The sequence below is a fragment of the Mustela nigripes genome, chromosome 5, assembly GCF_022355385.1.
Source record: "Mustela nigripes isolate SB6536 chromosome 5, MUSNIG.SB6536, whole genome shotgun sequence".
NCBI lineage: Eukaryota > Metazoa > Chordata > Mammalia > Carnivora > Mustelidae > Mustela > Mustela nigripes.
The window spans coordinates 201,268-226,959 of record NC_081561.1 but is presented as its reverse complement, the minus strand read 5'-3'; the positions used below and the strand labels follow the sequence as shown (position 1 = coordinate 226,959).

At 39.8% G+C, this 25,692-nt stretch overlaps 1 protein-coding gene across 6 annotated transcripts in view; it reads right to left on the bottom strand.

Annotated features, from left to right (window-relative positions):
• DUSP22 (dual specificity phosphatase 22) overlaps positions 1 to 25,692 on the bottom strand; it is an 80,253-nt gene that overhangs the window by 21,121 nt on the left and 33,440 nt on the right. For 5 of the 6 annotated variants that reach the window (XM_059399315.1, XM_059399316.1, XM_059399313.1 and 2 more), the window contains exons 3-4: positions 25,162 to 25,244; positions 4,071 to 4,120 (exon numbers count right to left, since the gene is read on the bottom strand). In XM_059399315.1, coding sequence (XP_059255298.1) covers positions 4,071 to 4,120; positions 25,162 to 25,244 — 133 coding nt within the window. The remainder of the gene's footprint in view (positions 1 to 4,070; positions 4,121 to 25,161; positions 25,245 to 25,692) is intronic. The other variant, XM_059399318.1, reaches the window with a different exon arrangement.

Below are 25,692 nucleotides of genomic sequence, written 5' to 3'. Positions count from 1 at the left end.
AATTTAGAGACCTGCTCAATACTCAAACCACTGAATGTCACAAAGTCTCTATTGTAATGATGCAATGCTACCAACTCCACAGCACAGATCAAACTTTCCTGGACTTCAAGAAGATTAAAAAAGATTTAAAAAAAAGTAATTATTCCTTTAACAATGTCTAAATACAAAATACCAATTTAATAAATATTAATATAAGAATGAGTAGTTCTTTATTCATTGATAAATTAGTTATTTATTCATTAATTAAAGAAGTATTAATGTATTTTGAGTGAATTACAGTAATTCCCTCTCAAGTAGTTCACTCTCAAAATACATTAATAGTTCAGTAATTCACTCTCAAAATACATTAATACTTCTTTCTTGGATAGACAGCAAATATAATCATATTTTTAGAAATGCTTAGAGTTCATAAAAAACACTTTCACTTATCTACCTTATACTACAAAAATTGTGTTAGATAGGTATTTTACAGATGAGAGAAATGAGGCTAAAAATGACCTGCATAAGAAACTACAGAAAGAAAGCAAAAGCAACTATTTCTCAAAGTCTGAGAAATTCTAGCCACATGGGCCAGAGAACATGCGGCCTTTGCATTTGATATAAACTCAAGGATGCCTCTAATTGTGACAAATCATGCAAAACACACCAACCTGGGTCTGTGGGGTTATAATGACTATGAGAACTTGAACTTTCACATTTCCTGACTTTGAAAGGCAAGGTGGTTGGGGGAACTGGGCTAAGATTTTAATGTGCTAATGTTATCTCTACCAGGTTTCTGCGTTTTTAAGTTCCTGGAAGATCAGAGGGGGAGTTTATGAGGATTAAAGCCATGACAGAAAAATGACCTTTCTGGGCAGTTTACAGCCACTGAATGCCAAGTGAAGCAGTTAGTTTCAAAAGGTCACAAACCTCTTACTAAGCATAATTGGCAAGAAGAATTCCTGTTGGTATAAGCATCTATGGGGAGAGACTTAGGGTATTATATTAAATATATATTATATTTATTAAATTATATCCGAAGTGAGAAATAATTTTATAAGTTTGTAAGTACAGGGATACAGTTTTTTAAAATTTATTTTGTCATTAAATATAAGAATTCTCGGGTATTCGTAACTGAAAATGGCCAGACTAACGAACTACTAGTTCTACTCATCTGAGTTACCCAGGGCATATTTTCCAAATGACAGACATGATTTCTCCTGTTTTTGTTAACCAGAGCATTAATATTATTTATCTCCTGACCACCTACATTGGTTAATGGTACAGAAAATAAAGGTTCACATCAGCCTATATGTTCCTAATATTTGCGGAGTAATTACTTCAAGCTACCTGCAGTGAGGTGGGTCATATAAACAGAATCAAGTGTTCTGCTGGCCATGGTCTAATTATATCATAAAAGCATGCTCACTGATAAAAGGCACATTATGCTTTCAATAAAATATTTGTAACAAGAAAAGAGAAACTCAAGCTATTTCATAGGCTGTCTCTTAACATACAAAGTATACTCATATTCCAAACTTAACTCCACAATTTCCATGTAACTTCAGTAGAGCAAGAAGTATTTATAGAATCATGGACATCGATGTGCCCAAATCCTTATTTAATGCATAGGATTTGCTATTACTAATGGATTAAAACTAAAAGTTTCCCCAAAGAATCACATGAGTGCTTATGAACGTAACTCCCAACAAGAGAGTGCCAGCTTTTCTGCCTTTCGATGAGTTATGGCCTGGACTTTATTTTCCAACTGAAACAGAGGTTGTACTGCTATAGGACTTCACTCAAAATAGTAGCAGTGGCACATTCTCCTCAAGTTCTCTCTGTCATTAGCTTTACACTTGGGTGCTATAATAACTACCTATTGGAATCCTACACTACACTTTCACCAAGATGTGAGGAAAGGGCTAAAAAGAAAAATCATTCATCTTAACAAGACCTCTGCACATATTTAGGATGGGAGAGAACAAATTCAAATCTTACGGGCTAGTCCTCTGGACCCAAGGTGACTGTGTTTGGGCTGGTTTTGCCAGATCTGAACTGACCCATGAGACACTGCAACTCAGAGAAATATTTTCTGTCACTCTGGCCTTTCCATGTAAAGAAATCTTTCAAATATTCCACTGAAGTGGGCCTCCTGAGCACCAAAGCTTGTTATTTCAACTATCTTCTTTTGTAACTCTCAAGATATATTTATACACCCTGAAGACAGTAAAAGTATATTCTGATTTTCAAAAGTGCTTAGAGTTCATAGATATGTGATCTGTCTTCAAAAATCCTGAAGGCAGGAATTTTTCAAATGAGGGAACTGAAGCTCAGATGGGTTTAAATGACTTGTCAAGGTAGATGCAACTAGTTTTAAAGTTAAGATATCTAACATCAAGGTCTACTGCTTACTTGTTTATATAATGTAGGGCTGCTCAATGCTCAATCTTCATTTCATACATCAGTCATTGTCCTGGACATCAAGCACAGTGCTTGGCTCCTAGCAAAGCTGAAAAGTCCTGGGGGCAATCGAGTACAGGTGGCTACCTTCTCTGACAACAAATGCCCAGAATGTGTTACAATCTGATTCCTCCTTAGAGTCATTGCCAATCAGGTATTGATAAGTTCACAGTACGTTAGAATCTCAGTTTGAGATAAGAGCAAAGCAACTGTTCTAAAAATAGCCACCAAAACATGGGCAGAAGATTGCTGTGGTCTCCAAAGAAAGGCAGTGGCTCACTTCCTTCCGTATACGCCATGCCCTTCCAACCACTTCTGTTTCTTGACACGACTAGTAACCAAGGAAGTTCTCTGGTGCTGCTTCTCCTAGACATAGGTTGCTACAGTTTTCCTAGTGATCCTAGTAAAATCTTTCCTCCACCATCCTCGATTTTAAAGATTGGCTTTTTCTGTGAAATACAGAGTTAGTGTGAATACAAGTCTTGCATAGAATGTTATCTGTGCCTGTTTTCCAATGTACCTTTCCTGGTCTAACTATATACCACCTGTCTCCTGTCCTACCCACCTGCTTTCCCACATCTTTCCCCACAGCAATCGATCTGACTCTGGCAACGCTTTTTGTTTTTTCTTCCCCCCAAACAGGTAGATCTCTCAAAATTATTGTATAATCTGTGAAAAATCTGCTGTCCAGCAATAAAAATCAAGATTGGCTGATGTTTCAGTGTTCAATAGCTTTCAGAGATGTGAGACAATTGGGATACTAAACAGAAGATTATGTGGTATGTAATTCCAATGTGCAGGATTTGTAAGCGATAGAGTTTAAGAATCGTGAAGGATGAATCCTGACTGGTCTGCAGACTCCCAAATTTACAAACACCACCTTAGTTTACAACTTTCCTAATAAAATGCGGTAATGTATAATACTAGCAGGGTTGTTGTATGTGACATGCAACATAAGCATGAGGCCAGCCTGAGAAGCAGAGGCTGGTGTCTACCAGATACACTGAATGGCTCAGTACTTCAATTCTGCTCCAGTCCCTCAGCCTGCAAGGTTCAAATCCATGCTTCAGTAAAACTTAACTCCATATCGTGGTCTTTCTAGGTCACTTGTAGACACCAAACAGTGTGAATGTTTAAAGCTGTGATTGCTGTGGGTCTCCAAAGACCTGTCCCCCATTCTGCTGAAGCCTAACCACAACCTAATTATTGTCACCTTTCCTTTTTTACTCTTTAATTTGGCTCCTAGAAAATTTAAAATTACCTGCATGGCTTACATTTGTGGTTCATAGTCTATTTCTACTGGATGGTGCTGTCTTAGGCAAAACCCATTAGCTTCTTTAAACCTTTGCTTCTAGAGAGAGGATAAACATGCTAAAAGTTGGTTTGAGGCATCATTTCTAAAAATGAGCCTCTTCTTGTAGACATTCCATCAGTCAGTGTTGTATAGTTGAAGGACTGGCAAACAAACAGTGTACCTCCTGCTACAGCTCTAACTTCGCAGCACAGACCTCTATGCTTGGCATCAAGAGTCCCATGGCTCTGATGACGTCACGGCACTTAACTTACTTGACTTTACTGGTCTTTATTCATTTTTAATATCTCCAAAAATATAGGAAAAAACCACTTACAGGTTCTGAGACGGTGAATCTGCTGCTGGAATGCACAGGTATTTAACCCCCTGTAGAATAATAAAAATATAATAAAAAGATGATACTTAGTGTAGAATACTAGTTAAAGGAACTGTTTACTCAGATCAAAAATAAAAAGTAAAAAGGAGAAGTTTTTCCCTCATTCTTTGTTGCCAAGGAACCAGAGGAAACTTTTTAATTAAGGTTCCTGGTCATTTCCTTGACCGTGCATATGAATATTCATGCTCTGGCTTGCAAACAGTTTGTAGGCTTAGATAAGGTTTATCAAAAAAGTGAAATAATTGAGTGCTTTCCAGTAAGTGTCAACGTTTCAAAACTATCATTTCAGATGCTTGTTTATATATCCAACATTTAAAAAAAATCTATTTAAGATCCCAAGTGACCAAAAAGGAAGCACTTTAAGTAAAATCCTTAACATGATGACTAAATTATAATGTTACATTACAGAGTATTCTACATCAAATTTTAGTAATTGGAAAATTATAGTTTCCCTGATGTTTGCTGGGAATTTACACATTCAAAATATCTTGATTTTTTTAAAAAGATTTTATTTATTTATTTGTTATAGAGGGAGAGAGACAAAGCACAGCAGGGGGAGTGGCAGGCAGAGCAGGCAGAGGAAGAAGCAGGCTCCTTGCAAGGAATGCAATGTGGGACTTGATCCCAGGACCTTGGGGTCATGACCTGAACTGATGGCATATGCTTAATGATTGAGTCACCGAGGCATCTCTATTTTTTTTTTTAAAGATTTTATTTATTTATTTGACAGAGAGAGATCACAGTAGGAGAGAGGAAGGGAAAAGATCACAGAGAGAGAGGAAGGGAAGCAGGACCCCTGCTGAGCAGAGAGCCCGATGTGGGACTCGATCCCAGGACCCTGAGATCATGACCTGAGCCGAAGGCAGCGGCTTAACCCACTGAGCCACCCAGGCGCCCCAGAGGCATCTCTATTTTGATTTTGCTTGTTTTTCAAAAGAGTAAAAGTTTGTGTACCAAACTTTTAGAATGGTCTAATTTGAAAACCAAAAAATGAACTTCATATAGGTCTCCATAAAAATCTATAAAAAATGTCTGTGTAAATTCATGCTATAAAAAGCCATGCTAAATTTTTTTTAAAGATTTTTATTTATTTATTTGACAGAGAGAGATCACAAGTAGACAGAGAGGCAGGCAGAGAGAGAGAGGAAGGGAAGCAGGCTCCCCGCCGAGCAGAGAGCCCGATGTGGGACTCGATCCCAGGACCCTGAGATCATGACCTGAGCCGAAGGCAGCGGCTTAATACACTGAGCCACCCAGGTGCCCCAGCCATGCTAAATTTAAGTTTTATTAAAAACCTGGTTGGTTGGAGCACCTGAATGGCTCAGTCAGTTAAGTGTCTGACTTCTCAGGTCATGGTCTCAGGGTCCTCAAATTGAACCCCACATTGGGCTCCCTGGTCTGCAGGGAGGAGTCTAGCTGTCTCTCTGCCCCTCCCCCTGCTTATGCTCTATCTCAAATAAATACATTAACTAATTAATTAGATAATTAATTAAATATATTTTTTAAAAACCTGGTTGTTTCTTCTTCAGAGGGATTTATAGTTCCAGAGGTCTTCAATGTCATGTAAAAAACAAAATCTAGAAATCTCAGCAATCTTTGCCAAACAATATGGTTCTGTGAGAACTTAGAGGAACCATTTTTAAACCCTTTCTCCTTTGATAGCCTAATCTCATAGGATCTTGCCACCATGTCATGAAAAATAAGTAGGGGAAGAAACACATCAAACACTAAAAAAGTAACTAAGCTAAGAGAGTTAATGAAGGAGAAACATATAGAAATATATAGACTACCACAAGTACCTCAGCAAATAAAGTCATAAAATAACTTGTCTTTTAGAATTATTTGAATTTTTTGCAGTTGATTATTAAAATTTTATTGCTAATTCATATGAGGCATTTCTGTGGTATATTTACTAATGTAGTCTAGTAAGGAACATCCAAATTTGTGGCTACCCCAAACTCTTCTAGACCTCCACACGTTGATACTTCAAGACATTGTGAATTCTATTTTCCAATACAGAATCCATGTAAACTACATTTCTCAATCTCCTTTGCTATTAGGGTGTAGACTCAGGACCTGGTTTCATCATATGACACACCTACTTGAGGTGGATTTGGAAACAGGACATGGGACAAGTCAGGTGGGTAAAGAGCACCTGCTTGGCAGGTGCAGGTGGCAGTAGAAGCAGGTGGTTCTGGGGGCAGACGTGGCAGCAGATCTCACCAGTTGTGTGATGTGGTCTGAGTGTTGTTCCTTTAACTTCAGCTGAAAGTCTGTTTCTTCAGCTCTTCTGAGAACATAAGATCTCAACTATCTCTTAAAAAATACCTTCCTGCTTAAACCAGTTCAGCGTGCAATCAGCTGTCTCTCACTAAGACCTAAAAGATAAAATTCCCCTCTGGGTCTCCTAGTATTAGGAGAGGTCAGAAAAAATTTTTTTTTCCTGCTTAATTCATATACACTTACTTTTTTTTTTTTTTTAAGCTCTGAGTCAATCATTACATCTTCCAACAAACTCTTGAAATGAGTTTTACTATTGCTTCTCCATGTGAGAATACTTTACATGAGACCTAACAGGTTTGAACATGTCGAGGGTAAAGTTTAAGGATAAGCTGCTGGACTATGTTCTTCCCACATTCAACCTTCACTTTGTCATCCCTAATTGCCTCCTTCTGTCTGTCCTCATTTCTTCCTGGACACTGGGCTCTGCTGGAAATAACAAAGCAGTTGTCTGAAGTTCTAAAGGACCTCCAAATCCAGAGAGATATTAAAGCAGTGATTTAAAAGGAAAGAAAATGGAAAAGGAAATGATACTGTAAAAAAAAAAAAAAGTAATTTCACTACTTCCCTTCATCAGGGCCAAGCACGCTTATTGGTATAGATACACATACTGATCATTTCATAAATCTGTCACTGGAATGACTCATTTACTTTTTTTCTTTTACTTTTAAGTGAGAGTTGGCCATGGATCAGGTCCAGAAGCTTATGAAATTCTTTCCTCCCACACACTTCCTCTAATTCAGACCAGAACTTCCAGAGGGATGGGAAGGAGTCTCAGGTTTCCACCCTCCTTACCACTGTGACTGTCACCTGGGTAACTTCAATCAATCAAGAATGCTGAGGTGGATCCCCTCCAACATAGGATAAAAATGCTTGCCTGTCACACATGCTGATGGACAGCCACTTAATCCCAACAGAATCTAAAATCACCCCAGGCCATACAATAAGAGGAAAGAAAAAAAAAAAAAAAAAAAAAAAAGAAGGAAAGGAAGATAATGGGCCAGAAGAGGAGGCTAAATAGCTCTTAGCTTATTAAGAGCATTCACCATAAATTCCAATGGCAGTGTGATTGGAAAGCACCTCACTTCCTTCAGGTGTTCCCTGAGTGGGGTCCCATTCCCCTTTTTGGTGCCTGATGAGAAAAAGAAAAGGCTGCTGGCCCCATATGGCAGGAGTAAAATGCAGGAAGATAGCAAAGGGTATTCCTCCCTTCATGCCCACAGATTGATGAGGAGGCAACTTTCAGCCATGCTGGGCCCCTCACCCTCACTAGCTGGGATGGGCATGTGGCAGCTACAGCTTCCCATCTGTGAAGCTTCTAAGGAGGAACAAAGTAGCTCTCAGCCACAAGTTTGGGGATCCCCTACTGTTAAGGAAGGACAGAGAAAATAGAAAACATAAGATCATGTTCTCTCAAAAGCAGAACAACAAGAACCTTCCTTGCCACATGGTAAACACTAAATATCTGTTGAACAAGGTGAAAACCAATTAACATGAAGATCACACTACAGGAATAGTACACAGGAAGAAAACCATCATAAAGTGCCCATGCCTGGGGACCATAAAAATAAGAGAGCTGAACTTTCAGCCATGACATAGGAAGGGCACACTGCAGGCACATGCTCTAGACACCAGCCTCCTGCCTGTCCATACCACCAGAACTTGGTTAAGAATCAGCTCACCGTGATCTACAATAAGAAGGGAACAAACTATGCAAATACAGTAAAGAAAGGAGTCAAAACTGTCAAAGAGGTTCAGCTGCTCACAGCCCAAGAACATCTATTTATCTTGGCTTAGTCATTAACAAAGCACAAAAAGTATCTTTCTTGCAGGCCACAGACTGCAGAACATACAGTACCTGAAAAAAGTCTTCAGATGCCTGCACATGTTTACAATTCATGGCAGTTAATTACTAATTCAGAAAGCAGCAAGAGTGCTGACAGCATTAAGGACCTCAATGCTACAAGGTGGAGAGACTTAAAATTGTCCTAGTATTAATGGAATCCCCCCCCAAAAATCATTCTCTCATATTGAGGTTTGTAGAGACAGAGATATGGGGCAGGATGTGTTTAAATTATGGAAAACATGACAAATGAAGCAAAAAAGTAACAGATCTTGTTCTAAAATAAAATTCTAGAACAATCTGAAAAACTCATAAGTAATAAAAATAACAGAGGGAAGGTGGATGTGGGGATGAGTGAAATAGGTGAAGGGGATTAAGAGCACATTTATCATGATAAGCACTGAGTAATGTACAGAATCCTTGAATCACTATATTGTAAGGCCGAAACTAATACAACACTGTATGTTAACTATACGGAAATAAAAATAATAACAGCAATGTTTCCATTCCTACAGGATTTGCTATGTGATATTTGCTCCTACATATTACCTCTTAAACTAATACAACAATAACAACAACAACAACATTAAAACTAAAATTATCTTCTTTGAAAGAAAATTATTAAATAGATAAGAATTTAGTACTTTTCATGATGTTCCAAAACAGTGATTGGTGGAAAGCCAATTAATATTAAACTTCATGGAGCTAGTAAGTGTCAAGTTACAGATTTTCAATTTAGGCAGCTAGCCAAAGAATACAAAAACCAGTTTAGCTAAGGGAAAGGGCTCAGTCTATGCTTTAAGACTGTCTTGATTTCTAGGAGGGACAAAGAATGAGCAGATAATTTCTTCTGACTACATGGCATTTTGAATGGCCTATAACATCCTGAGAATGCTATTAATACTGATAAGGTGAGGACCAGAAGGAAGAAAAGACAAAGAATTAAGAAAAAGCCTCATATTTACACTGAACACATATACACTGAATATTCATAATAACAGGGAACACATCAGTTAGTATTACATAGTGTGGAAAGACATTAGGAAAATACCAGAAAGAAGTTAGATTTCAATGGGATCATCCAAAGAAAGTTTTGGGGGTGAAGTTTTTAGGTTAGGTTTTGAAAGAGACAACAAATATCAATTGATTGAAAAGAAAGAAAGTATTTCAGAGATTGTTCTTGCACAAAGTTTAAGGCTTTCTAAGTCCTTATTCTCAAAAGTTCTAATATTTTTCTGTTTTCTGTTTCAACAAGCATAGTAACCACCAAAAGTAAGGTTTTTGCCTTTCTTTGGGGCTGAAACTAAAGATTACACTTAAAACGATACATCGTTAAGTACTTGAGAAACACGGGCAAGATTCTGATTTCAGGACTAGTAAAAAGATCAAACTCTCGCTTGTTTCAAGTACAATTTCTAAAATTCACTGTTCTTTTCTTTCTGAAACATAAGTAAGAGGCTTCTGGAGAAGCTATCTGACATTCTACTTTTCTAAAGAAAAGAAAGATCAAGGCCTTCAGAATTGGTTTTCTCTCTCTCAGGAAAACTAATAAAATTATTTTCTGCAAGGACTTATTCACAACCTAAGAGGAAACATGAGTAGGAGATAGAGTTACTAAGAGGCCAGAATCAAGAAATCCATGTGATGGAAAAATTATTTTAGCTGCTAATAAAAGTGACTTGATCTTGGATCTTGGTTTCTCATCTTATCCCATCCAAATACCAATAGCAATATGGATGTACAAAGGAGGAGTCTTCTGAAAGAGATGACATTTTTTTCTTTGACAGTCACATTTATGAGTTAACAGAGTGGCACGCTGAAGTGGGCTCTGCAATTCCTACACATGGAAATCTATTAACACTGATAATCTAATGCCCATTAATGAAGTAAGCAAAGTAAGCTGGGGACTCCACTTAGACCTAATTCCCAAATTATCCAAAAATCTGACTCCAAAAAAGAAACAAAATTAAAAAAGAATTAAGTTTGATCAGAAGCAAGACCACAGTTTATACACCACTATAAAAAACAAAAGTCTCTTCCACTTGAGACAATCACTCTGTACTTTTTATTGTAGTAAAATATACATCACATAAAATTTACCATTTTAACCATTATTAAATACACAGCTCAGTGGCATCATGTATATTCACATCCTAATCACCACCACTCATCTCTAGAACTTTTTCATCTTCCCAGATGGAAACTCCGAGCCCATTAAACACTAAATCCCATTAACCCTTCTCCCCATCCCCTGTAACCCCCAATTCTACTTTCTATCTCTATGAATTTGACTACTTCTATACTTTTTTTTTTTTTTTTTTTTGACAGAGATCACAAGTAGGCAGAGAGGCAGGCAGAGAGAGATAGGGGGGAAAGGAGGCTCCCTGCTGAGCAGAGAGCCCAATGCTGGGCTCGATCCCAGGACCCTGGGATCATGACCTGAGCTGAAGGCAGAAGTTTTAATCCACTGAGCCACCCAGGCACCCCACTTCTGCATTTTTATATAAACCTAAAGGCAGGTAATCTGAAAAAATTAGTCTAGCCATACTCCTGAAGGTCATAGACCAAAAGATGGCAACTGCTGACTTGAAACTGCTCAGATGTACCTGTAAGGTTTGACAGCCTTACATTTCATGGAGTATCTTACTCCAGACAAAGCACAGAAAGATCTCCACCTAGGCTATGTATATGGATGCCATGTACATGGATGCCAAAGCTGGTACCTGGCCCATGGAGTTTGATCATTATTTCTCCGCAATTTAAGAACTTTCACATAGCCAGTAACATTCTTTAAAGGGAAAAAGTAGAATACAGAATTATATCTATAGAAAGAATACCTCTGGAAAAACTTTGTATGTCTGTGGACTAAGAACTGGAAGCAGGCATAAAAGCAAAAAACAAAAAACAAAAACAGGGCGCCTGGGTGGCTCAGTTGTTAAGCATCTGCTTTCAGCTGAGGTCATGATCCTGAGGTCCTGGGGTTGCGTCCTGGGTCAGGCTCCCTCTCCAAGGGAAATCTGCTTCTTCTGTCCCTCATCCCACCCATTCTCTCAAACTCTCTCTCTCTCTCAAATAAATAAGATCTAAACAAAACAAAACAAAACCATGTAAGGTCTAGGGGGTAAGATTCTTGATAATCTCCTTTTTTGTTTGTACCATAATAGAAATCTCATAGGAATTACTGTAGAAAATCACCACAGAAGATAAATACAGTCCTTGAATTGTGCTACATAACACATACTCTAAATTGAAGATGCATTTTCTTCAGGCACCCATTTGCCACTGATTCTTCCTGCACCAGCTAAATTTAGGAAACACTACTACAAATAACAACTTCCAAGAACTCTGTGGTACTTGATGGGGTGGGGAGGGGTGGGAAGGTCAGAGTGGAGAGACAAGATTTAGCCTTTGGTTTGATTTTGTGAGAAAAAATGCAAATGAGAAACCTCCAACACCTGTTGGCTTCTTTCAGGTTAGTCAAAAAAGGACATACATTTGACTTGTCAGGTCAACAGATGAGGACCCAAATGCTTATTTTTGCTCAAGTTATTTCAATGAAAGGCTAAAGTAGGCATGGTCAGCACACTGAATTTCCTTGAGCCAGCATGGGTGGGTTATGGGAAGGAGGTGAGGGAGATTCACGTCAGCTCCAACCTACCACTGAAAGCCCTCTTCTGTGATTTCAGTTGTGTCTGGCACCGCTGATGTATTCAGTGTGACTCATGAAAACAGGGCCAGTTTCAGCAATCTCTCCAAACCAAGTAATTCTACAATATTACTTAATGAATGTTAATGATAAATGACCATACCAAAAAAATCACCATGATTGAAAACTGATGCTTGGAAATCAGGAGAAATCAGCAGTAGCTACTTCAGAATCACAAGCTACCACTTGTTAAAGATATAAAGGTAAATTTGCCTCAGCTGCTAAAACATATCAGTGGATCCATCCTGTCTGCAAAGTAAAGATTCTCTTCAAAATCCTTCAGCACTTGTCTACAACTCACCTCCCAAGCTCACCTCCACCAGCTCACCAAACTCCAGGTACCTGGCTGCCTGAGAATCTCTCCAAATGTTCTGTACTTTCCTGCCCACGCCTCCCCAGGGTCCCTTCTTCTCCTCCGTGTTTGTTTCCTCTGGAATACCCTTCTCTTTCAGGACTCCTCCCAGGGGCACTCCCTTAGTGGAACCACACCTGATGTAACCCACCAGCCCTACCCACAGAGCTTTCCCTGACATCATCTCCCTCCATCTCAGGCTGGCTCCTGCTCCCTGTTCTAAATGCCCAGACACCACCCCACATAGCTGGCACACAGACTCTTGGAAGATGCCAGCATGGTTGGCAAAAAGCCCATGTTTACTGGGACACAGTCACACCTGTTCATCTATGTATTGTCTAGCGTTCCTTTCATGTACAGGAGAGAGCAGTGTACTGTCACAGGAAACTTAGGACCCACAAAGCTCAAAATATTTACTATCTGTCCCTTGATTTTTAAAAAGAGGGCGCTTGGGTCGCTCAGTGGATTAAAGCCTCTGCCTTCAGCTCAGGTCATGATCCCAGGGTCCTGGGATTGAGACCCACATTGGGCTCTCTGTCCAATGGGGAGCCTGCTTCTCCCTCTGTCTGCCTGCCTCTATGCTTATTTTTGTCTATTTCCCAAACATAATTGGGGGGGGGCATCTTCCTCTCTCTGTTTTAAGGATTGGCTGGTCAAACATTCCACAGACTTCCTTTGGGGGCTTTCATTCCTTTGCTTTCATTCCACTGCTTTCATTCCTTTGAAAGGGCAGCACTTCACCAAATCTTCCCTCCCCCACTGCTGCCATTGAAAGCAATCTTACGGTCTATTTTTATTTTGACAGCTGCATCCTCTTGCACTGGGCATAGAAGAAAGTCCCAGGCCACCTTCATTAGAGCCTGAGTAGGACTCACAAGGAATGAGTGAGCACTGACTACCAAGGAGGCCAGAGATCCTTCCCTCACTGGGGTCATTAGGACCTCAAGATGACTGGTTGAGGCTCTTCAACCACAATTCCACCACACATGCAGGAGCAGCAGCAAGAGAAAAGGTGGCTAGCCTCAGTTTAAAGGAACACTTAAAAAACCCAAATACTTGGAAATGTTATTTTGACTTTGTTAGCTACAAGATCATTTTTGTTCTTTAGGGCATAGTATCAAAGCATTCTATAATGCAGTTTAAATTAATCATTTACAGTAGATTTGGAATTGCTGTCTGCTTGGGTGCAGTGGGGCTGGTCTCCTTGACAAGGTATTTCATTAATTTAACGTAAGGTAAAGTCGTTTTGGACCAGTTCCACCATTGTTAAGCCCCAACTGCTTTAAAAACCAGTACACTCTGAAACGATCTCTGTACTATTGTGCTTAGGAATAGTTTCCATGACCAGAAGGCTCACTTCAAGGTCTGGGCTCAGCTATGTTTGTCTGAGATGCCTTCTCCATGATCACACAATATCAGAAAAACTATCTCTTTGCAACCATTTAAAGGATAAAAGGACAATCCAAAGGCAGCTTTCCCACATGTTCTCTTCCTTCTTTGGCAGCTGGCTGTGCTTTTCACCAAGGGAATCTTATGAATTATCTCCCTTTAATTGGGGAAAAATCTGAGAAGCAAACAAGCATGTCCATATTGGTCCTCAAGAGAAGGAGGCTCTAATTCAGATTTTAGGTGCATCTACTTCTTTTCCCTCACTAGTGCTATACGCAGATATGGCTCGACTAGCTCAAACTTTGACCATGCATTTCGTTTGTTTTCCATTAGAAAAGCAGATTAGAGGGCACCTGGGTGGCTCAGTGGGTTAAGCCGCTGCCTTGGGCTCAGGTCATGATCTCAGGGTCCTGGGATCGGAGTCCCGCATCGGGCTCTCTGCTCAGCAGGGAGCCTGCTTCCTCCTCTCTCTCTCTCTCTGCCTGCCTCTCTGCCTACTTGTGATCTCTGTCTGTCAAATAAATAAATAAAATCTTTAAAAAAAAAAAAAGAAAAGAAAAGAAAAGCAGATTAGAGCTAGTTGAAAATGCCACCGCTCAGTACTGAATGTTGAAACTCAACATCTGTACTAATTGTGGTGATAACTGAAAGGAGAAATAATTTCTCAATTCAAACCCAGGGCTTGACAGCATCCTCTGCCCCAGGACACAAACAAAGGTCTGCAAAACATGTCAGGAGTTAGACCACAGAGAGGGGGAAACACTTCAAAGAGCAGTAGAGGCACGACGTGTCCACTTAGCCTGTGCTGAGATGATGACACTAGCTACGTGTCACTGCTTTAGTCTCGGGCTTTTAAAGTCAGTTTGGATCACTTCCCTTGCAGCTGTGGAAGGCACAAGGTCCACCTGCAATGCCTACCAGCAATGAAGTATTAGGAGCACCTGAAAATGGCAAATTTGCTTAAACCAGTCTTCAGTAAACCAAGCTACATTTAAATCATTCTTTTTCTTTTTTTAAATCTTTTTTTTTTTAAGTTTTTTTTTTTTTTTTTTTTTTAATTTGACAGACAGATCACAAGTAGGCAGAGAGGCAGGCAGAGAGAGGAGGAGGAGGCAGGCTCCCTGCCGAGCAGAGAGCCCGATGTGAGGCTCAATCCCAGGACCCTGGGATCACGACCTGAGCCGAAGGCAGAGGCCTCAACCACTGAGCCACCCAGGCGCCCCAAATCATTCTTTTTCTTATGGCTAAAAACAACAGCACCTACAGAGCCATTGTACCCTGCTTTAAGTCTTAACCAACCAACTAACCAACCACATATAACTTATTCCAACTCTGACTGCAGACTCAAAGGCCCTTCACCTAAGAAGCCTGAAACTGTTCAGTCCTCTTGGGCTACATGTCCTCTGCCACTACCATCATGATGCTCAGATTTCCCATGGTCTGCCAGCCACAGGCTGTGCTGTCCTAACCTGCAACTACAAACATATTTCCCTTGGGATACTGACTTTGGTTGTTTCTTCCAAACTAAGGTGCTCTTTACTTTTAAACTCCTTAGCAAAACTAGGCCCCTATTAAAGCTTTCCAGATTTTGCTGCTATGTCACTCTCCCCCTTCCAGTGCTCATGGCACTGGAAGGGTGCCATGTTAAGGGTCGACGGCCAAAGAATGGCCAAACTGCATTGTATCTGCACCAGAGCTCCTTCTCTCCAGCCCTTCTGGTGCCCTGGGGTGCCCCTAAAGGGATTTCTGTGCCTGTCTCTTCTGAACACTGAGCCCCATATTACTTCTCTTTGTATTTTATTCCCAATCCTCACTACAAGGTAAGTAAATGTCTGCTGAATCTGAAGGAATACCTCCTAATTTAGCCAAAAAGAGAACTGAATATGGCCCCACCCTTACCCCACCACGCTGACCACCTTCTCCACTCTATAATCAGCCAACTTCCACACATCTATGGCTCCAGGGCTTATTTCCCCCTTCCTGACCAGCCCGGAAGGGCTGCTCCTACTCAACACATATCTCTCCATTGAACCAAACTATACTAGTCCTACAAGGCTGCCTAAACAACCCTCTTTACAAATTCTTCCCCAAATTCTCCAGTATATTAACCTAAAGATCTTGTATAAATGGACAGAGTTTTACCCTGTGCTTTAGCATTTATGGGCAATTTATGTAGTTGTATCAATGCCTACTATCACTCCAGCTAAAGCACAGAGGGGAGACCATGTGCTACATGCTTTTTCTGAAGTCCTGGTTTGGAGATAACCAGGAGATCTTGCCACTGGTATATTTCCCATTGAGGAAAAGGAAGGATGCAAACAAGGCAAGTCCACTTCAGAAACACAGCCCTCAGCACACAATGTGCTCAGGACTTGATTGCATGGGGAGTCAGGACAAGATGGACAATACAGGGCACTCTGCAGGAAATATTAAAAAACAAAACTGGGACTTGAGTTAGAGAGACTTTTAACAGGAGTGTATTGTAAAAGTCCAGTTTTGTGGAGAGGCTGGTCAGTAAGTTTGAGCACTAAAGAGAAGGTCCACACTTGAAATGCATGGTACTCTAGAAAGCCCGAGAAAAGAAAGATTAACAGAGATCTCTTTCAATTAGAGACCAAAAAAAACACTGTTTCCTCTCTAGAATCAATGAGGTACTAGAATATTTCCAGTCCCATTTAGTCCATTCATGCTGGAATTCTGGTTTTAGAATTCCATTTGCAAGTGAGCTTGTCACAGAAGGGTCAGCAGCCAGATGGAGCTGTATTATGCACTTGACTGCCCACACACATGGAACTCAGATACAGCTTGATTCAAGAAAGAGTGATTACTAGACAGTTTTCGATACCTACCATAATAATTTCTATTTGAGTCATTTCTATTTAAGTCTGGGGTTGGCTTCAAACAAATTTACCTCAACACATGAAAGCTGCTGCAAGTCTTTGGTATGGTATGTACCACTGATACTTGGGTGGCATCAAAGAGACTTTCTTAGAGAGGTGAAAACAACCGGGGTTCACTGGAAATAGTTGTCAATCTGAAAACCATGGTCAAACAATGATTTGTTTTCAAAGGTCCTAGACCTCGATAGTGTGATTTTTTTTGCAATGCCAGTAAAATAACAAAAATCATCCACACTGGATACAATGGCCAATTCAAACAGGAAACCTTGCCCAATGCTTCAAGTTGCATCACTAGGGAATCTGTGAATCTTTAAGAAAGGACATAAACTCATTTAAGTAAAACAATCAAGTAGAAGATAACTGATACCAAAAATAAAATCTATACAGTTGAAAGGTTTTTCTTGGGCTATCTTCTCCCTTTTAAGATTAAGATGATTGAAATGAATGGTTTATACCCCCTGATCAATGATGACAAGGATGCAACTTGCCTAATGTCAAACACGCACATATGAATGCATAGGGAAAACTGTTACCACAGAACCCATTCTGGCCAAACTTGAACAACCAAATGCAATCTACTAGTCACTACTACAGACACCAAGAGTATGGCCACCCACCTGCCTACCTTCCTTTCCTACCTCCCTTCATTCAAAGAGAAATTATGAAGATACTTCTATTGTGAAAAATAAATAAAAATAAAGACAAAAGTGAAACTTATCCTTCCTACCCTCTTCTCCCATCCTATTCCACTTTACCATTCTGAGCAATCTAGTATGGTCCTTCTAGACCCTTAGCTGTTCATTTACATGCATATATATGTACCCACAGAAATATATAATTAATATTTAGTTTTACACAAATGAGATCATATTATGAATATTATTCTACAACTTGCTTCTTTTGCTTAACAATTACCTTTTCCCTGTGCATACATATAAACCTTACTCTTCTTTTTGAATTGCTGCAGAGTATTTCTTAATATGGATGTATCATAATTGAACATTACCCTTCTGCTGAATGTGTGGGTTGGTTCCAATTTTTTGCCATTACAAACACAGCTGCACTGAACATCATTGCCCATACCTCTGTGGGTATAGGATGAAACATGTGGCTTTCATCAGTTATCTCTCCTCTTAGGGGAAATACTCTATGGGAAATGTGGCCTATAGCTCCTGTGATTTGAAGGTCACGAGCAGGGTGGGCCCCTGGGTCCCAGGAGCTGAGGACTGACATGGGCTGCATGCAGAGCTGGGGGTGATACCATGCAAGTCTCCTGTGTGGCTGCCAAAGGAGGACCACAGGCAATGAGGATCTTCCTCCTGAACCAGAACACAAGCCCATGTACCTTGAGTGTTCTCCCAGCTTTTCATGATTTGCCTATAAACTCCTTAAAATCTGAAACAATGCCTCAACCAACTCTGCCTCCACTTCAAGCCTGCTGCCTTGGCTGTGACAAACCTTTTAACTTTTCATTCACTGTGTCTTAGATATACTTTCCTCTTTGTAGGACCAAGCTTCTAATGCAAACCAAAGGTAGCTGAGATCCTTAAGAAATCAATCAGAAAGTCATAGAAGTGTCACAGGGGATTCTTGTTTCTAACTTAGCAAGAGGTTAATTCTGAACTAGAGTCCACAAGAGCTCCATAAAACAGTACATCCCCATTTGCTAACACTCACTGACATGGGAGGAATGGAACAAACAACCCACATAAGTGAGGTCGCATTGCATTGCATTAACCAGATCCTCTGGCTTCACTTAGTACTCATGGTTAATAAGTCATTCTTGGTACAGCTCTTTTTTCACACTCCTTAATGAGCCACAAATGACCAAAGATATGATTTCTCACTTTGGTATGGAGCTGAAAATGCATGTGGCTCTCAGTTCATCAGTAAACATCTGCAGAGGGGCCCCTGTGTGCCAGGCCCAGGTTGAGTGCTGGGGAAGACCAAAGAAATCCCAATGTGGCACCTGCCTGCAGTGAGCCTGAGGCCAGTTGAGGACCTTGGACACAGGCAGTGAAGAACTAGTTCATCAAACAGTGGTTAAATGGCCATTTAATACACTATAGAAGCTGTCAGAGTGTATACAATTCATAATCCAGTTAAGAGTACAAACTATAGCTTCTCTATAAAATATTATAGAGAAAAGGGAAGAAGTCCTGAGGTTGGAGGGTATACTGGAAGTGTCCTTCTCAGAAGAAGGAAAGTTGGGGCTGAGCTGTGAAGAAGGGCAGGGCTTAGGGAGGCAACTGGGTAGAAGAAAGAACACACAAAAGCATAGTTTCTTAAACTTGAAATACCATTTAGCACCTTGGTGCTAGTTTGCTTGACACTTGGGAAACCAGCTAAACTTTTAAGGTAGTGAAATGGGTTGGGTCACCAGGCAGACATACAGCAGATGACCAAGGTCTGTCAAGGAGGCTCTCAGTCCCCCAGTGCTGCTGTCCAAGTAGAATGAACATAACACCATGGTGAGAATTTTCTCATAAATAAGTGGCTAATGAAGACAGCAGTGTAGACATGTAAATAACAAGAAGTATTAGAACCAGAAGACATGACCAACTATAAAAAAAACTAACAAAATTAAATTGTGAGCTAGGGCACCTCAAAAAAAATGTCTTTCATGTTAAAGGAAATACAAAATAGAACCATCAAGAATATGTGCCTTCTACAGCAACATCTTTTTCTTTGGGAAAAAAAAAAAAACAAACTTTGGTGGTTCAAAGTATAAAAGTCAAAACTTAAAATGGAAAAAATATATAGCCAAGGTGAACTCAAGTTCAAAACCTACCTGGTAAACATACAATACCCTGGTTTGAATAGATGCATATAAACTACTGTTTTTTCTATTTAATCCTAAAATATACAACATTTAAAAATTTAAATTATTTGGAGAATTAGTCCAGCAAAGGAATAAGAATACTTTTTAAAGCATATTTGTTGATAGCAAAAAATAGTTTTGTTTCCTGCAGGTGCTCTGGTTAAATACACAGAATGAAAAATGAAACAAATTCTGAAATTTTTACATTAGAAAGATAGAGTTTTGTTTCTTTTTTCAGGGGAAGGGAGAAATCTTTCATTGCTCAATATTACTTCCTCAGCACCTATAAACAATATGGGGTTCCTGATATGAAAAAGCACCATCATTGTGACAGCAATTTTTATCACCCTACAAATCTGGAGCAATCAGTAGGCACTGAAGACACACTCACAAATAAGGAAATACCCCAGCAAAAGCAAACAACCCCCCAAACTAAGTCTTAAACATAGAAAGAGACAGAGGTTTTTTTCCCCTTAAATATTTTAATTACAGTTCTAGACTTAATTCCAATGTGAAATTAAGAAATATGCAATTAATTTTTCCACCTGGTCCTGTCACTTGTTGGAGGTGATACGAGCCAGTCACCAGGTCTGATTATGCTATGAAGGAACTAGGACAATGCTATCTGCCTTGCTGGGCTCTCAGAGTTCTTAGAAGATTAAAAGATTGGTGTGACTGTCATGGATTCAGAGCTCTACCAGAAGTCATATCTTGGCACGACCAGCTTTCTCCTAGAATGCCACTGACCAGATTTTTCAAATTCCCAGTCATTTCCAAAAACCCAGTCAAACGTCTCCAAATTCATGTGGCAGAGGAAGGACCTTGTTCTCTGAGCTTCCATAGCCTCTGTTCCTACTTGACCCCTAGCACTGAGGGCCTATCCTAAGCCAGAGCTCTTCCTTCACTGGACTTATTAGTCGTATTTATAAAATATCCACAATATATATCTTGTTTATACTCTAAGGGCTTCACTGGGGAAAATGTTGGTATTGGTTCACTTCTGTTATCTCCAGCATCTGTTCCAGGGCCTGGCATGTAGCAAGAACTCAATTGCTCAGTTAATCAATCACTCTTTGTCTTCAAAGGAAAGAACTGTCTGGACAAGAGGCTTGATAGTGTGAGGATGGCATTCACAACAAATAAAACGAAATAAAAATTTTGTTAATTAATAATAATGAAGAATAAAATTCTGTGCTGGTACGAGTATGGGAAAACAGTAACTTTCATACACTGCCAATAAGGGCACAAAGCCAATGTGGCAATATCTATTAATACTACTTGCAGATTCACAAGCATCAGTCATACAAGGAGAGGACCAAGACAGTAAGGCACTCTGGGAGAATCTCTGGCCTGGGAAAGAAGACTCAGGTTCCTACCAAGCCACCCAGACCAACTATGGAATTATAGGCAAGTCCCTTCATGTCTCTGAGCTTCAACTTCTTTGTCTACACAGTGATAAAATCAAGGTAAGTGATTCTTGTGAATCTGTTCAGCTGGGATGTCTAAGTCAAACATAGAGCAGTAGGCATGGAAAGGGAGTCAGAGCTCTTCAGAATCTTAGATTTTAATTAAGGGCTGACTCAAATGAATATAAAGGCCCCTAAGTTTCTACTGTTCCTAAAAATCTTCATTTTGGGAGATCTACTCTTCAGATACCCTTTTGCAGAAAGAGGAACTGGGGCCTTGGACCTCCTTCTCTTGGCTCACCACCTTGCCCCATGGTTCAAAGGATAAACAATCCTGTCTCATCCACTGGGAAGCACCAAAGATCACCTGGTGACCAGAGGTGAGGTGAGGCCCTGCCACTGCAAAGGCCTGAGAACAGCACCTTCTATTCTTTCACTGCTTTCCACCTATAGGGTTGCTAGAAAGGATACAAAACCCTGCTAACACTATGTTGGGAAACCTGTCTAAAAAGTACCCGAATAATAGAGAATCACATCTAATCTAAGTGAAATCAACCAAGTCACGAGTTTTTTTAAAGTCCTTCCCAAAGTAAAATCAATAAATGCATACTAAAGATGAACTGAGCATGTTCATGAAGCTTTTCACAGCAAGTGCACTTTATAGTATCATCATTGGTCAGTGCAACAGATTACAAATCATTACAGCCACAGAGGATGTAACAGGCACAACAATTGTGCAATCTTCCATTCTACAAATACTAGGCTGTCACAACGATCTATACTATGCTAATCTATACAGCCTCATTTGGTAATAAGACCAGGTTTGGCGCCTTTTCCTTGACCACAGTTGCCTTAGTTTCCTAGTTATATAAGCACCCCTCTTAAAAAGTGCTCATCCTAGAGTCTCACCCTGGACTCTAAGGGATAGCAGATCCCTTTCCTGAGTCCTTCTTAATCTGAATGTTCACGACTGTATTCAGCAGAACATAGTCTCATGGGATGTTAATAGGTAGTGTGTTACATAAGCAGGCACACACACAAACTGGTTCCCTATTTAGAGTGACAAATGTGTGGCCTCAGTGCAGAACTTGGAAGACTGTATTCTGTCAAGAAATCTGTGAATCCTCCGGAGGAGCCTATGGTGTGCTAAATTCCCTAAACTTCTTTATGTTTTTGAAAAGCATCATATCCCAGGCATACTGTTCAACTATCTATCCTTTTAGAATCTTCACGAAGCCCTTGACCTATGACCTCTGCTCTAGAAACCACATTGCACAATATGACTGCCCCTTCTCATTTAGCCTCCATCAGAATGAGAGCATACCTAATGATTGCAAAAGCCTTTGATACTTGATACCAAGCACCCAGTGCTTTTAAACCGCTTCAGATATTTGCTGGAAATGAACCAATTTAGTACCTACAGTGCAGTGACCAATATACAGCTACCTGACAGCAGGGCTTGGAGAACTCCTGCATGGAATTAGTAGCACTAAAACCCTTCAATTTTAAACAATAACATCGCTGCCATTCCCACCTGGCCCCAGGCTAGTGCTGCCCAGAGTACCCATTCAATAAACCCATTCAATAAACATGCATGGAGCTTTGAAGATCTTGGAACATGAAGGAGGTCCTAGCATCCCTTATCCTTTCACCTTTTATTAGGGCTTCTTATCAGGTTGGGGTTCAGCTTTTTGCTGTTGCCTGGCTCTGAACACAATCTGTCCTCTCACCATCATCCCTGCTTTACTTCCTCCCAGAGCTGCTCAAGAATAAAATCCATCCCTCAATTCACTACCAACTCCGAACATTTTCCCTGACTCATCTCAGGTTGGGTGAGATCATGACTTCTGGAACTGAATTTAAAATTTAAGACTGGGGGTGCCTGGGTGGCTCAGTCCACCAGGCATCTGCCTTCAGCTCAGGTCGTGGTCCTACAGTCCTGGGAGACCCCTGTCGGGCTCCCTGCCCAGTTGAGAGCCTGCTTCTCCCTCTGCCTGCTCTTTCCCCTGCTTGTGCTTTTCTCTCTCTCTCTCTCTCCCTCTATCTCAAATAAATAAATAAAATCTCAAAAAAAAATTAAGATAGAAAAGTGCCTTTATGAATAGGCAGAGGAGTAAACAACATTCTGAAACTTCGGAGATCCGGGCAAAGCTCTTCTATCCCAGTACCTTATGTGAGCACATGAGTTCAAATAACTTTCAGTACTTGAGTTTTCTCTACTTCTGCAATCTGAGAGGTACTATTTTAATTTTTTAATAAGAATGTATTCATGAATTATTTGTGAACTTAAAAATGAACAAAAGAGAGGGGCAACATTAACCTGTGTTATGCTATAAAACAATGGCCTCTTAATGAATATGAAATCACAGTAAAGTACTTATAATTAAGCTGAGGTAATAATAGAACTCAAAGACTACAACAGATTGTTGCTAAGTAACAAATAGCATGGAGGACATGGGGAGTTAGAGAGGAGAAGGGAGTTGGGGGAAATTGGAAGGGGAGGTGAACCATGAGAGACTATGGACTCTGAAAAACAATCTGAGGGTTTTGAAGGGGCAGGGGGGGGGAGGTTGGGGTACCAGGTGGTGGGTATTATAGAGGGCACGGATTGCATGGAGCACTGGGTGTGGTGCAAAAATAATGAATACTGTTATGCTGAAAATAAAAAATAAATTAAAAAAAAAAAAGCTGTCTCTGAAGGAAAGGCATGGTTTCTCTTTTTTTTCCAAAGCAGAATTTGTCCTTATAGACGGAAATATGAGAGAATAAAAAGGAATACTGAGGAGGGAAATGCAGTTTTCCCACAGCTCTGAGGTTCTTATACAAACAGTATCTCTTTTTATGGGGTCACAGTCCCACCTATTTTACTTTCTAGGCCTTTGTTTCCCACATGTAACCTGGAGGAGGTTGGACAAATAAACACTAATTTCTAAAACCTGAAAGGCTTGCATCTAAACAGAAGTTACAATGTGAACAGATTTAAGGCCCATGTTCACACATGCCAATGTGTTCCATTAAATGAAACATGAAGTAGTGAGGCAGGCCTGGAGGGTGAGGGTGGGAAGGACATCTATGTAATTTATTAAAATAAAGGAAACCTCAAGTCTCATCTTGTGATTTAAAGAGGAAGTCAATCATGACCATTTGCATTTAACTTATTATCTTGGCCATATCTTGGCTATATTTTAAATATAAACTATTGTTAATGGAGATGAAGAAACAGAGTAGCCATTTTCAAAGAAACTGTTAATCTGGAAAGAAATGATGTGCTGTTGTTCCTGTTTCCAACAAAATCATTCTGCCACACAAATTATAGCACCATAAAAAACAACAACAACAAGAAAAACAGAGCCGAAACAACAGAAGGAAGTATGGGTACACAGATCTGGAGAAGTGAACGGAGGTTTCTTCACCACCTATGGCTCTCTGGTACTATTAACATTTAATAGAATCACTTATTAATCCATGTTCCCATTTCTTTTACAATAACTGAAAGCTGGCAACTCTAATAGATAAAATGAAAAGTATACTATCTGCTCTTGCATAATATGAATTTAAATGAAAACAGCTTGAACTAGGATTATTTCTTCTAGAACCAGTCACACCTCCCCTCCAAAAACCCCACCCTAAAACAGAAGAACACATATGCATCCCAACCACACGTGTATTATTTTCTTAAAAAAAGTAATTTGGGCTCTGTCGAGGCTAATAAACAGAAATAGATTACTCCTGGCCAACAGCTCAAACCGTTCATTAGCATAAAATTGAAGATACGAAAATGTTTTTGGAATTAGTGTACAGGCAGACACACCCTGTTTACTTGAAAACTTAAACCTTAACAACAGCTTCTACACAGATAGCCTCTGTATCAGAAGCCCTGGAACTCTCCAATGACAATTTAGCTTCTATTGTTTTTTGTCTTTAAATGCAAATGGTACATAATTGAGCTTCAACAGAAAAAAAAAATCAAGAAATGAGGAACCTGAATTCTTTTGGATTCTAAAACCAGGAATAATATTGAAGGGAATGCAAATAAGTTTTAAACATCCTTAAAATCCAGAAGTAAATGCAGCATCAGCTTATTCTTTGGCATTTTGCCAAGAAAGCCAAACTAGCAATGTAGCAAGAGAATAATCAGAGAAAGAATACACTCTTCCACCATGCCACAGACAGGGCACAGACACAAAATTATGGCCTGGAAACAAAATTAATATGGCCACAGCTACACAGCATTAATAGGGGCACACTGATGTCAGAGAGAACATGGTTGCCTTTGTTAATGTTTTACGGACTCCTAGGGAATACAAAGACACATGCACGTAGCTCTCCCTTACCTCCAACAGAGGCCTGGCACTATCATGGACAGACAGAATATGTGTCACCTTGTTCTTGCTCAGTTGCTCTGCATCTCTGGCGTCTGTCATAGAAGAAAGATGATCATTTTATTCTTCACTGCAAGTGAATTATTTACAATGTTTAGCTAGGAAAAAATAAAAAATTCCTTGCATATTTTTTTTTTTACCTTGCATATTTCTTTCTTGAAACTTCAAAACTGACCATACCCAGAAAAACCTAGACCTAGGGAATTTCAGACTATTGCTTTAATGTATTACGCAGATAACTAAATTTCTTTCTGATTGTCAGATTCTTTGGATATAAAGTGGTCCACTTAAAACTTGAAATGCATTTAGATTAATAAACATTATAATCATGATTGTTGCTCTTTTTTTTTAATTTTTAATTTTGTATAAACATATATTTTTATCCCCAGGGGTACAGGTCTGTGAATCACCAGGTTTACACACTTCACAGCACTCACCAAAGCACATACCCTCCCCAATGTCCATAATCCCACCCCCTTCTCC